Source organism: Colletes latitarsis, chromosome 1 (assembly GCF_051014445.1).
Source record: "Colletes latitarsis isolate SP2378_abdomen chromosome 1, iyColLati1, whole genome shotgun sequence".
Lineage (NCBI taxonomy): Eukaryota > Metazoa > Arthropoda > Insecta > Hymenoptera > Colletidae > Colletes > Colletes latitarsis.
The window spans coordinates 45,730,479-45,743,856 of NC_135134.1; the positions used below are offsets into that span (position 1 = coordinate 45,730,479).

A 13,378-nucleotide genomic window follows, 5' to 3' on the forward strand; every position below is an offset into this window, starting at 1 on the left:
TAAATTGACGCTTCCGGTGGTTTTTCCGGAACCGTGCGTCGACACGACATGGTAAATCATCTACTACAGATCGCGTAACAATTTCAATTGACACTTCCATGCAACATATGACGATTTTTTTTTTATTGTGCATTTGGAGTTACTGTCGAAACTAATCCTTACATTTTAGATATTAAGAAACTGCACATATGGATGACATTGGTTTTCACTAAGGAGTTAAAAAAATAAATATAAATATGACTTGAATTTTGACAAATTATGGTTATGCTAGTTTTCAATTGTCGAAATGTTTCGTTTTCCTGGACGATTCGAGGAAAGGAAATATATTGCTTTCGAAATTCGTGTAATAAAATTCCATTTACTGATCTTTTTGAACATTTTACATCACTGATTATAGAGTGTAAAGCAATAACCCCGTCAAAGAGCAGGGTCTATTGAAGGGTAAGAAATATTTCCAACTCATCTAGTAAAAGTCTGAAGAGGTATTTCGAGAACGATTTATATTTTATATTTTCGATATAGAACCGCGGATTAAGTTAAAGTAATAGATACATAAGAAAAGGAGACCTGCATACATAAGAATAGCAATTTCTGAGGGACCTTGTGAACAAGGTAGCTGAAACGAAGAAATTATTCTGTACATTAAGAAACAGTGTCTAGCGTCGACACTGCTTCGGGACAAGTAATTTGTCTGGGCAGTTGGTCGTCAACGCTGTCTCTGTTGCATACTGAATCCGTTTCATACGATTCTATTTTTATTCTATTTATCATGTTACAGTTCAATTTCTCTTTTATTTGATTTCCAACCTTTCTTCGCTGATACCTAATTCAATCACGATATTATTCACAATTTTACCTCCGTTCAATCTTCGTTTAGCTCTCATTTCTACCTTAACCGCAATAAACGATATTTTCACTAACTTTGATTAACAAGTAATTAATAATTGATAACCACAAAATTAAACAGAGAAGTGCTGAATTTAAAATCTAATAATTTCTATTAAATATGTATGTTTCTTTATAACTACAAATGTAGTTGCATGATAGAATATCAAAAATATCCTAATCGAAATTATCATAGTATTTCCTAACTATATTTTAGTAATTATCTCTATTAATTTGACTAGTGAATGCATTAATATTTTCAGTTCACATTCGTCGATTTTGAATATTAATAGAATTAGTACAGTAATACGTCTGAGTGTATTAAAGAATGAAAATGTGGGCGGAGTGAGAAGTCATGGTATATTTACGCTTGATTCATTAATCCCCACACATTGGTGATGTGCAATATTGTTGCTTGTGATAATTTGTCACGAGATACTTTTGCCAACGATATTTCAACGCATGTTTGTAACAGTATTATTTTTGTGTTACATATTCCTCGAAATAGTGTTTCTCGTGACGAGAAGGTGTCACATAAATAAGATGACGGAGCAATTGTCCTAAACTTTGAATCTTCAGTTTCGCGAAACGCTCAATTTACAGCAGTTGTTCAAAATTTCTGATTTGTGACCTCGCGGGAATATAGTGTGATTGGAAGCCAAGAGAATCTTTTCTTGCCAACAACAACTTCAATACTGAAACAAAACGTTACACTCGGAACAAGGTCAGAACGCCTTATTGGCGAATTATTTTTAAATCCACTATGGCGGCCGATATATGCAGAGATGAAAGGGAATAAGAAAAAAAGGAGACGAGTTTACTTTGTTTTGGAGTCTGTTGGTGAACTTAGGAATTTATTTGAAATTCGCGATTAGCGAAGAGTATAAGAATGTAAATAATATTACGCTGAAAACGGCGTTAGCCAAATTACTATTCGCGATAATAGTACCACGAGGGTGGAAGCTTAGTACAAACGTGCTATTGCGGGATTTTCTGTGTAACCTGGAGAATGGATATAGACGACGGAATTCCGAATATGCTGGCTTTTAGTGTCTTTAGTTTCAAGTGACTGTAGGTTGAAAATTCAAGAATAATTAATTTAGCTTTCGAAAACGGGGAAAGGGAAGAGGACACGAGGGCGAAGTGGCGAGGAGTGGGTGACAATGTGTATTTCGGAAGAGCGTAGTGGAGAATGAAGAGTCAATTAACCTTCCAAGTACAGCCGTGTGTATTATGAAAAGACAAACTAAAGTATATAGTCACATTCGTATTGTTAACTTATATTTACTTATTAAACTCCCCTTTAATTTTTCACGACTACGTTAAGGCCACTGTATGTTTTTTTAAAATGGAACGTTCTATTTTTGTTCCAGTGAAAGAATTAGACAATTTTAATTCGCTAATAACATTAGACAGAGCGTATTCCAAGGAGGAAAGAGGATCAGTCTCCGAAAGGAGTTCTTCCCGTACTAGCGCAGACATTTTAGACAGGCTTCGAAAATATAATATCAAGAATTCGTTCTGAAAAAATTATTTTCGGTTGCGAGAGCCACTTGTAATCATTTTTGGTGAATACACATACCTCTGAAATCCTACGTATTTTCGAGAAAAAAATTCAGGAAAGTGCCTAAATTTTTTGGCGAAAAAAAAAATTTCAAATCGTTCTAAAAAAATTATGTTTAGCTAGGAGGGCTAATTTCAATCATTTTTGGTGAATACACATACCCCCGAAATCCTACTCACTTTCGAAAAAAAAATTCATTACTGAAAATATAATGTCTGATCATAACTGTCTGGTTACCCTGAAAAGAAAAAATTTCAAATCATTCTGGAAAAATTATTTTTCGTTGCAGGGGTCAATTACAATCATTTTTGGTGAACACACATACCCCCGAAATTCTACGCACTTTTCATAAAAAAATTCTTTACCACAAATGTAATGTGTGGCCAGAGATCTGTTTGATATTTTTTGTCGAATAGTGATATTTATTGTTGCAGATTCGTGTGCAAAGGTTCATTAAAACCCGAGCGTTACAGTTTCCGCGGTTCTCTTGTTAGTTCATCTAAATTTCAGCGTTCCGCGGGCCCGTGGCGAAGAGCAAATTCAATCCGATTCCGCCTCCGCGTAACTTTCGAAATTTCTATCTCAATTCTCGCGAGATTGAAATTCTACTTTCTACGGTGGACGAGCACCGTCCCCGGCGTGTTCGTTGACATCTGTTCTCGAGCAATTACCGCGGAACAATACATGGCAATTACGCGAGCGCGGATTGAATAGAGGGACGCGAAGAAAAGAAGCCACGCCGCGGCGTGTTTACGTGGAAACGTAAACCGACGACGACTACGACGACGTCGAAGATCCGACGACATTGAACTTGGCCCCATGCCGGAAAGTTTTTAATTTATTCGAGCAACCTTTGCCCCCGCGTTTCAACTCTCTTAAGGGAGTACGACGACCCGTTCCTACGGTTTCTTTTTCCTCGATTCTCATGGAAATGGTTTGTTTACGGGATAGCTTGGAGGGGGCCGCGAGGCAAACGGCGCGGATCAAAAGTTTCCCCAGTAACCCCCCCCCCACTCGCGGTGATGCGATTCCAGAATCGCTTAAAACTTGGTAATATTTTTCAATCGCAATAACAAACTTCATAATTCCCGTATTAACGTCGCGCCTTTAATCTTCCACGGGCCGACGGGTTCTGGTGACGTCGAATTATTCGTAAGTTTGATGGCGTCGGGACGTCGCGCGCCCTTCTGGACGGAACGACGCGGATGACTTGGCGCGATTTTCGATTTACCGTGCCGGGCGGCGGTCTCGTTTGACGGTGTTGCGAACGAGCGACGGGAAATGAGTCGGGGAAATGAAGTTTATGGAACGAATTTAAGTGATTTCAAGTTTCGCATCGCGGGGATTGGTTTGACGTTTGTGTTTCACCGACGGAACGTTCGTTCTGTGTTCTGCTTGGGTTCTTTAATTTCGAAACTTGGAAAATAATGGGTGTGCTCCAACGTTTGAAATTAGCAACTAGCAAAATCGAATTCTATTAGTCTCGTCGCGTGTGGAACTCAAATTTGTGTTCGAAAGAGTTCTGTGAGATTTGATGCAGTTTGAAAGTGTCTTCTTCTCTCTTAATAAAACAATAGTTTTGGTGGGTATAGTCGTTAATTTTTTAAGAAGAATGCAATTACATTTTAAAGATTTTTTATTCAATTTAAATGGTTACATACTATCGATGAACGCTATGAGTATAATCCTTTAATCGCAATAAAATATTACAGCCTGTATTTTTCTTGTTTCATCTGAAAATTGTAGTGCACATTGCATAGGTTGGATATAGAAGACACTACTCAGAAAACTTAGAATCTGATAGGAAAGAGTCGCTCTTAGCATGTACAGACGATCCCAAACACTTCGAAACACACTATCTTAGGTTGATAATACTCGATACAGATCATTCTGGATTCATTGAACCGATACCGTCTGTGATTTATGGTACATTATACAGGTAGCCTTCTAGTGGCACAATCTGATAAGAAGTTCGGATCTAGTGGTTTCTGGCGCCTCTGTGAGTTTCAAGTGTCTCGAAAGTCTCGAAGGGCTCCAGAGATCCCGAGAATTTCGGGGATTTCAGGTGGACCCAGTGATCTAGAGCAGTTCCAAACATCTCGAGGATCTTAAACGATTCCCAGGAGTTTCAGGGGCTACAGATGATGTAGATTTCTCGAAATACCTGAAACTCGTGAAATGTCCCAACATCTTAGAAACCTCTAAATTGGAGGCTGTTATCCGATTGTGCGGATGCAGAGTTACTTATTCGTGTCCTATTAGAGTGTTCTTGATGTCTTGATAAATGTCTAGGGAAAAGAAATGTTCATAACAATTTCGATACATGTTTTGTGGGAAGCTACTGAACGATTTAGCTATTGGTGCATTATCGATAGGTAAGGATGGGGCTCTTCCACTTACCGTGCAACAGATTCTTTAAAATACCAATTGTTTTATAGTGTAATAAGTTTAAAGTAGGTGAGATTAATTTACGATTAATGTCAAGCACAGAGAATGCTTCTTTATTTTAAACAGTCACTATAAATTAATTTTGAACGTTCTTTGCGTACATTTTTATTACATTTTTGGGAAACTTGAAAACGACAACTTGAACATTGTATCCTCTTATCTTATAGTTCTGTTGATGGACTAGGAATAGTACTTTCTTCAACAGCACCTTACGGTACGCTTTACTGTTTTACTACATATATTCTCATATGTTTGAGATTGATAGATAAAATTACTACTGGGAAGTGCTGGTTTATATTTATAGCTGTTCAAATCGACATTTTCATCCCCTAAATACTTATTTTTCACCACAACGTCACGAAACTTGGTATTTAATTTCTGAATATAATTACATAAAAGAAAAAATTTTTTTTCTGACTGCCTGGCCCCCTTAAGGGTTAAATGTTTAGCCGTTCCCCGACAGAACGTCACACGCGTACCCGCGTAATTCGTTATTTTTGCACGGCAGCGTAAACGTCGCGGCCTGAGGCAACCGATTTCTCATCGCGACCCGAGCATTTCACGAAGACACACAATCGCGCTTAATCGCGGATCGATCTGCTCTCGCGGGATGTTCTTACGCGCGGCGGGGACCCTGTTGCTCGCGCTAGCACGTCTGGGAAAAGCAGGAACGCGCAATCGTGCTCGGTCTCGCTCGTTTAACGAGCGGAAACATTATTAACGCGCGTACGTACCCGACTTTTTCGCCCCGGATGCGTTTGACGCTCGGTGCGCCGCTGCGTCCTCGCGTCTTCTTCTTCCTCCTCTGTCCCGCGGCGTGTGTTCCTACCTTCTTCTCCCCCTCTTCTGTGTGTCTTTTTTTCTCTCTCCGCTGACTCTGAAATCCATTGTCTACGCGGTCGCCGTAGTTTCTCAGGGACGCGTGGCGTGGGAAGGTTCGCAGGGCCTTAAAGTTCGCGACTAGCCAAGGTGCGCGGCGCGGATTCCGTAGCAGGGAGCCACTTTAACCCAATTCGTATCGAATCGTGTTCCGCGCACACGAACGAGCAAAAACAGGCACGCACACACGACGCGCGGCGTTGTGCAAGCGCTCACGCAGACCAATTAAGTAATTACCCGACTAGCAGGCTCGATTAATTCGCGGCCACGAATAATTAGCGGCCGTCTATGGTGTAAGAAATAATTACGCGGTTGCGTCGTCGCGATGCTTTTCCATCCGTGGCCCCCCCCCTGCTCGTCGCTCGAATGCTTAACCCAATTTTCTACAGCCACCGGTTGGCTTCCGTCGATTCTGCTCCTCCTGGCAGCAAGCGATGTTCGCTGATTTCGTTCTTTCTTCTCTGTTTCAGCCGAAAGAACTCGATCGTTCTCAGGACCCAGCTGTCCGTGAGGGTGCACACCATCATAGGTGAGTATCGGATCCTTGATTCGAATCTAACCGCCGGGCCTCTCACGATCCACTTCGACGTATCGTCTGACACGACGATTCCTCGACCCCCAGCCGGCATCGTTGGGTCAAATCTACTTCTTCTCGCCACGTTTCCAACGATGCACGCCCCAAGAATTCCTCTCGTCGCGCGGCCCGTGTATCGTTGCTTCGATCTGCGATGCCGGCTGGTCGCGTTTCCCTTGGCACTTGGTATCGACGATGATGTGTTCATCTTTTCGATGGGGTTGGTATATACGTAACGACGCACAGTGATTTGCACGGAAATGGCTGGACAAAACTATTTCGACCACTTCGATGCGACGAATTGCAATTAAAAATGACACAGTAATTGGGTGATATTATTTAATTTGAAAATGAATAGGAAGAAAAAAATTATTACTTTATTATGAGGCGTAATAAAACATAAAATACGTAGTTAGTATTACATAAAATATGAGGCTTCAGTATATATTTTATTATCAGCCTTTATGAATTTATGAAATATAGTTCCAATATTCCCCTCGAGAACACAATCTTGTATTTAGAATTGTATTTTTCATTTTACTTTGATGTTTTTTTTATAAAGAACTGACCTCTCTTTTATTTATTTATTTTATTTTATACAGGGTGTTCGGCCATCCCTGGGGAAAATTTTAATGGGAGATTCTAGAGGCTAAAATAAGACGAAAACCAAGAATACCAATTTGTTGATGCAGGCTTCGTTAAACAGTTATTAACGTTTAAAGTTCCGCCAGTTCTGAATTTTTTTCTCGAAAGTGGGTAGAATTTCGGGGGTATGTTTATTGACAAAATGATTGTAATTGACCCCAGAACCTAGAAATAATTTTTTTAGAACGATTTGACAAATTTTTTTTTCGTCGAAAAAATTAGACACCTACCCCCTGTCGATTTTTCTTAAAAATTCGTTTTTGATTTTTGGTAATTTTGTTTGACGTCCTACAGAAAAGTTGTTTCATACTTTTTTGTAGGTACCTATGGACTCTACTTCGGAAAAAAGTTTCATTGAAATATATTCACTATTATAGGAGTTATGGTTGTTTGAAAATTGGACCATTTTTATGGGGTTTTTCTCATTTTGCAAGGTCAAGGAACAACTTTTCGAATATTTTTATAATTGCTACATATTCTACACTAAAATACGCGGCGTTTGGCTTTTTGAACATTAAAATCGTCCAATCCGTTCAGAAGTTATGACGTTTTAAAGATTCGCATGAAAATTCGGGCAAACATTTCTGGCCTCAAATTATATTTTCGGTAAGGAATTTTTTTCTCGAAACTGAGTAAGATTTCAGGGGTATGTCTGTTGACCAAAAATGATTGTAATTGACCCCGGCAATCGAAAATAATTTTTCCAGAACGATTTGAAATTTTTTAATTGAATTGTTAATAACTTTTTAACGATGCCTCCATCAAGAAATTGGTATTCTTGATTTTCGTCTTATTTTGGTTTCTAGAATCCCCCATTTAAATTTTTCCTAGGGTTGGTCGAACACCCTGTATATCTATACACGTATATGTAAGCAGAAACTGAAAGAAAACATTATAACAAGGGTCCCTAGAATGTGTATAATAATGAAATGTAGGATGGCTACTATATGATGACATACGAGTGCAAAGGGTTAATTCTTGAGTTTTCGATTGGGAACAGTGTCGAAATATTTTTATTATTTATGGTCCTATTGAAATTACGCTGTTTGAAGTTGTAATTTTTCTTCACATGAAAAGATCAGGTCATCAATATTTTGCATACCAATTAATTTGCAACTCTGTTCTGTACAGAAATGTATTAAGATATTCTACGACTGCATATTGCAACCATTTCTTTAGAGCCTGCTATATCGTCTTCTTTAAAGCATTTCACCATTTTTCAAATAAAATTTGACGAGTTTGCAACATTTGATTAAAATTGCAATTTCACGGTAGCCACAATTCCATCGTTGAAACATTCCCAGAAATGAGATTTTGCGAAAATTACTTTGTTTCAAACACCATTAAATTCGGTTATTCATCGTTGAGAATAATAATTATCATAGTTATCATTCGGTCAAATACGTTCGAGATTTCTGAATAGCAATCGCGCGAAATAAAATTATTCCGTTATTATAATAGTAATATAGATACTAATTAAAAATTTTTCGTATTAATGCGGGCAGTTGGCGATGACAAGCTAATTAAAAATATCGAATAACATTAATTAGAGGTCGTCGCCGGGCTTCTGGAAACGATTTTCGTGCGGCGTATAATTAATCTAATTAAAGTTTTCTTTTCGAATTAAACATTCATTTCACTATGAATATTCAATATGGAACGTCGGAAACGGCGGTTATACTTGCTCGAAACAAAATTATTGAATTACAAATTAACTCGGCAACACCGGCGCTCGAAATCCTCGAAGTTGTAAACGCGTTTCTGCTATCGTTTAATTACGTATCATCGAATCGATACGATTTTCAAAAATTCCATGTTTATCGTGCAACGTCATAGGCTGAAAGGAAGAGGAAAGGAGACTACCATGTATCAAGGACGAGTCACGGTTTCAACGTGAAAAAAAAGCTTTAATGTAGAATTAGTGTTCGCGATAATTCTTTCGATGAAAACGTCGCATAGAGTAATGATCACTGTATAAAGTGCAGAACAGTGTAGTCGCGACAAAAATCGATCTAGTGGTTCGCTAAGGAGCCATAGGCCATTAATCACCGTGACGGGTGATGGTTAACGGCGCGATGCCTAATAAAAACTGTACCCGTTGACCGCGAAGCAGTTTGTTTTTCATCGATTCAGCGACCGAATTTAGGTCTACGAAGGCGGATCTTGTTCCGTATTAACGGCGGGAGATTTCGTTTAACCCTAGAAAAACTAATCCACGTGCCGTTACGTTAATGACCAAGGACTGGGAAGAGGTAAATGAAGGCTCTCCGAGCCCACCAACGTTATAACTGCCTCGAAAAACGACCTTTAAGAAACGAGTATTTTATGAGCGATGGTAGTTTTGCATGTTATGAAAGAACCAATTCGACCAACAAACGTAAACATAGTGATTTTGTTAATAAATTTTAGCTTGTGAAATGCTTGTAATTATTACGAGTCCGTACGAACATAGTCTTCGTCGTTGTTAACTCTAGTTTTCGAAGAGGAATGGTAATTTAAAATACAAGAATTATCGAAAGGATTATGATAAAATAGTTTCTTCCGTTTCTTGGACACATAGAGGATAGAAAAATATAAACGTATGCTCTATATGACCGGCTTCTCGAAGTTATAGCCATTTTTGTACTCCAGCATCTCTCAAGCACAGACCGAGTATAACTGATTCTACTAAACTGTTTACACATAATGCTCGACCACTCCTTATTTTTCTTAATGAGAGATTAACAAGTCAATTTTATGCCAATTTCCTGAGTAACTAATTGCATCAATTATTGAAAGAGGTCTTATTAGGCATTGCACGTCGCATGTGATTTATGTATGACGTTGTACTATTCTATCTTAGCCGAGCGGTCTGACAGTTCATGAACGATTTTCTAACTGATCGATAGCCTAATCTGCCCGTTCTCCTGATCTAAATCTGTTAAAGTTTGTTATTTTTGGGTTATTAGAATTGTTTATTCAAATTCGTTTGAAAAATTTGTGGCGTCATTATTTTTACGAATTTCGTCAAACGACAAATTCTTTATCCGAATTACTGAAAAATCCACTCGAGAAAGTTATGTCGAGATAATACTCGAATGTAGGGTCAGTTGCCCTAATATTAAAGAAAGTATCCCAATATTGATTACGATTGTCATTTGTTGACAAAATGTTGCAAGTTGATCTTTGACCTAATATTATACATAATAAGGTAAGTGCGTCAGCTTTATGTTAGCTCGATTATTTCTTCAAAATACAAACATAAATATAGTATTCCATATTACGAGCACTATGAGCCTAATATAGAAAACGAGGACCTCAGTAAAATAAGTAAACATTTCCTAAACCGTTATTATAATTTAAATTTGACTGTCACCAGTCAAAAGAGCACAAAATGTCCTATAAATACATAATATTTAACTTTTTATTTCTACAAGCAAGTGAAAAGTGTTCCATGTCAGGGCAACTGACCCTACATAAAATGTCGAATATAAAAATATCCGAGGAACAGTTTGGTTTTAAAATTACCTGACTGTTAGAGTGGACCCCTCCTTAGTCTTTCTAGGGTTAATTTGCGTACGGCGAAAAGTGGGTCGTCGAAGGTCGATGGTCACTTAACAATACACCTTGTTGTGAACGCACGGTAATTGGAAAAGCGGTTACGCCACGGCGTCCTCGTCCCCTTCGGAATTACCAATTTCATCGAGCAATTAAACCGACGCACTCAAACGGTCGTACGTACGACGGACAATATTTTTGCGGTCCCGGTTGCAATTATCCCCGGGAGTCCTCGAGCGTCGAAAGCTTCGAGCCTCGAAGACGTCGCTCGCTCGGAACGGCTTTCCTCGAGGCGGTCGGCCCCGTTAAATCAGAATATTACGGGAAAATTGAATCGCGGGGGCCACGGCACGCGACGTGATTTTCCACGAAATCGTCGCGAAAATGGGCTTGTCGTTTTTCCCCCTGTCGACGAAAATGTAACGGCCGCCCCCGCGCGAAACACTCGCCGCCTTTTTCTGATAAAAAGAGATTGATCGCCGTGAGGCGATAAAGAGTACCGAGCGAAACATCTTATTTTGTCAATTCCGCGATAGCTGAGTAGGATGGGAGGGGGGGGGAGGAGAGATTCGATGACGCAAAAAGTAATAAATGATCCGTCGTGTTGGGGTTGTTCGCCCCACGAGTCTTTCCAAGGGGAGGTGCGATTTCAACGGGAGAGTTATCGATGTTTATTCTTTTCTCGAAGAGATTCTGTCGTCGAAACGTGGAATTTTTTTTTTGTCAGAGCCATTGAGTTCTCCCAATCGCTGGAACATAATCTGCTCAGTTTCGCAAACGACCCTGCGCGAACGGGACGCGAAATTCGGTTAAGCAGATTCCGCTCTCGCGAAAATTTAAGACACAATGGAGGATTATTCTCCTCGTTGCTCGTTCCTTTATTTAACGAACAGGAAGGTGCCTGTTGGCCAATGTATGTAGTCCGTACGAAACGCTGATGTCCGATAAAAAGTTCCGGCGTGAATTTTATCGCGACGCGTTCGTTGTTTCGGTCGTGAGCGTGACTGCGTCGCTTTCGTGCTCCGTAATACACCGTAGTCTGTTGCTTGCACAAGTGTAACTGATCTAACTAACTGTAATCGCGATTGTCCTCGTATTCGAGAGAGTTCAATCTCGTTTCATCGCGCGAGTGCATCGCGAAATTAAACTCCCGTCGAGCGGACGTACCATCGAACCAACGATTTCCAAACTTTCGAACTTGAAAATTACTTTTAAATAACCAATATACTTTTTCTCAATGTTATTGTGATCACAGAAACCAGCTGTTGTTATTTAATGAACATTCTGAAGCCGTCGAATTAATATGGTATGGGATTTGTTATTTTCAAATTTTTTAGTAAGCTTAAAATAGTACGAGAAAAATATATTTCAATAGTATTTCTACGATGAAAACATTTTCTTGCACCCTCTTGGGATTATAAAATTTTTAAGGGTTGAATTCCTTTTCTATTTCAGAGAATACTGCCTTAAATTGGGTTTCACGAGTATTGTTCTTTGTTTAAAAATACTAGCAACGTCTCTGGAAAATATTTATGGTTATATAATATATATTATCCACTCCATTTAACGTTGCTACAAAAATGTTGTCGATATAAACGGTCCTTGATATTTAATGTTAATTGCCATGTTAAATACCTCTATACACGTAGAATGTCAATGCACTACTTACTGTTAGCGATTCACGATAAGGAAAAGGTTATTCGATTCGTTTGGTATTGCTACATTGAAGATCGAAGATCTTTAGAGTACCCACAAAAATGTTGACATGGAATTTAAATGTTTCACGACGTCCGATGTCAATTGCTACGTTAAGCACGTTGACACGTAAAGAATGTAATTTAACCAGAGATTTTCCCTTCTTAAAAGAGATTGCAAGAACGATAGTAATTATGCATATGGTAAATTGTGCGATAGAGTGCACGAGCTCGGCTTGTTATTACGTCTGGAATCGGTCGTCGAGTTGCCTCTAATTATATGCGTCCGTCGAGAAAAGTCAGGTAGATGACAAGTAATTAAAACCGATTAAGCTGTTGTATAATATGTCGTCGCCACGAGACGCTTACGAACTTTCGCGAAGGGGATGATCAGGAAAATGGCACTGTCGCTGATGGCCAAGGGAAATGATACGAATAACATCCGCTCGAATTAAACGCAACTGTTTCCCGTTTGTTTTTGGCATTCCTGTTCATGAATTCGATAATTACATTATAGCAAAATACATTGCATTTAGATTTCTCGTAGACTTGAGAAAGAATTTCAAAAATTTCTTTCGAAGAGCCCTCATTTTTCTTCTTAATAATCTTTAATCGTTTCATTCGAACATCTCAACTTGAGAATTAATTTTTCCAATTCCGTAATGGAAAATCTAATATTCCATAGTCTTGGTTAAAGCAGCTAATTTGCTTATCAAAAAATAATGCAAGATCGACAAAGATCGGTGGCTGCTTGGACGCGGAACAGCTTTCGAGCGGTCGATGTTCCTCTCCGGGCAAATCGAACACGAAATCCGTTCGTCTGGCCCTTCGCAGAATTCACCTGCGGGCCATAGCCGTTCATTGAACCCCGCGAAGATGGTGGAGGAGATGATCGAAGGTCCAGAAAAAAGAACAGGGCGTAAAGGGCGGAGGTAGGCGCAGAGGCCGATGTGGACCGTGCCGTTTTACATATTTTAACGGTTCTTCGTGTACCTCTGTCCTCGCGAAACCTTCCGGTCCTTCGTTCCGCTTATTCCGTATATTTTTCCGCTCGTAGCTTCCTGGCTGCGTTTATATTTTATCGGAAGATTGCTTTTTCCCCTCTTCAACTAGCGAATTATCAGACGGACGATCGGATAATTTCGCATCGAA

At 39.3% G+C, this 13,378-nt stretch overlaps 1 protein-coding gene and 1 long non-coding RNA gene across 5 annotated transcripts in view; one reads left to right on the forward strand and one right to left on the reverse strand.

The window, feature by feature from the left end:
• Nucleotides 1-13,378, reverse strand: part of LOC143344744 (uncharacterized) — a 462,587-nt gene that overhangs the window by 374,911 nt on the left and 74,298 nt on the right. The gene's annotated exons all lie outside the window — the stretch shown is intronic.
• Nucleotides 1-13,378, forward strand: part of Fhos (Formin homology 2 domain containing) — a 272,839-nt gene that overhangs the window by 173,666 nt on the left and 85,795 nt on the right. For all 4 annotated transcript variants that reach the window (XM_076770966.1, XM_076770992.1, XM_076770985.1 and 1 more), the window contains one exon: nt 6,247-6,305. In XM_076770966.1, the coding sequence (XP_076627081.1) occupies nt 6,247-6,305 (59 nt within the window). The remainder of the gene's footprint in view (nt 1-6,246; nt 6,306-13,378) is intronic.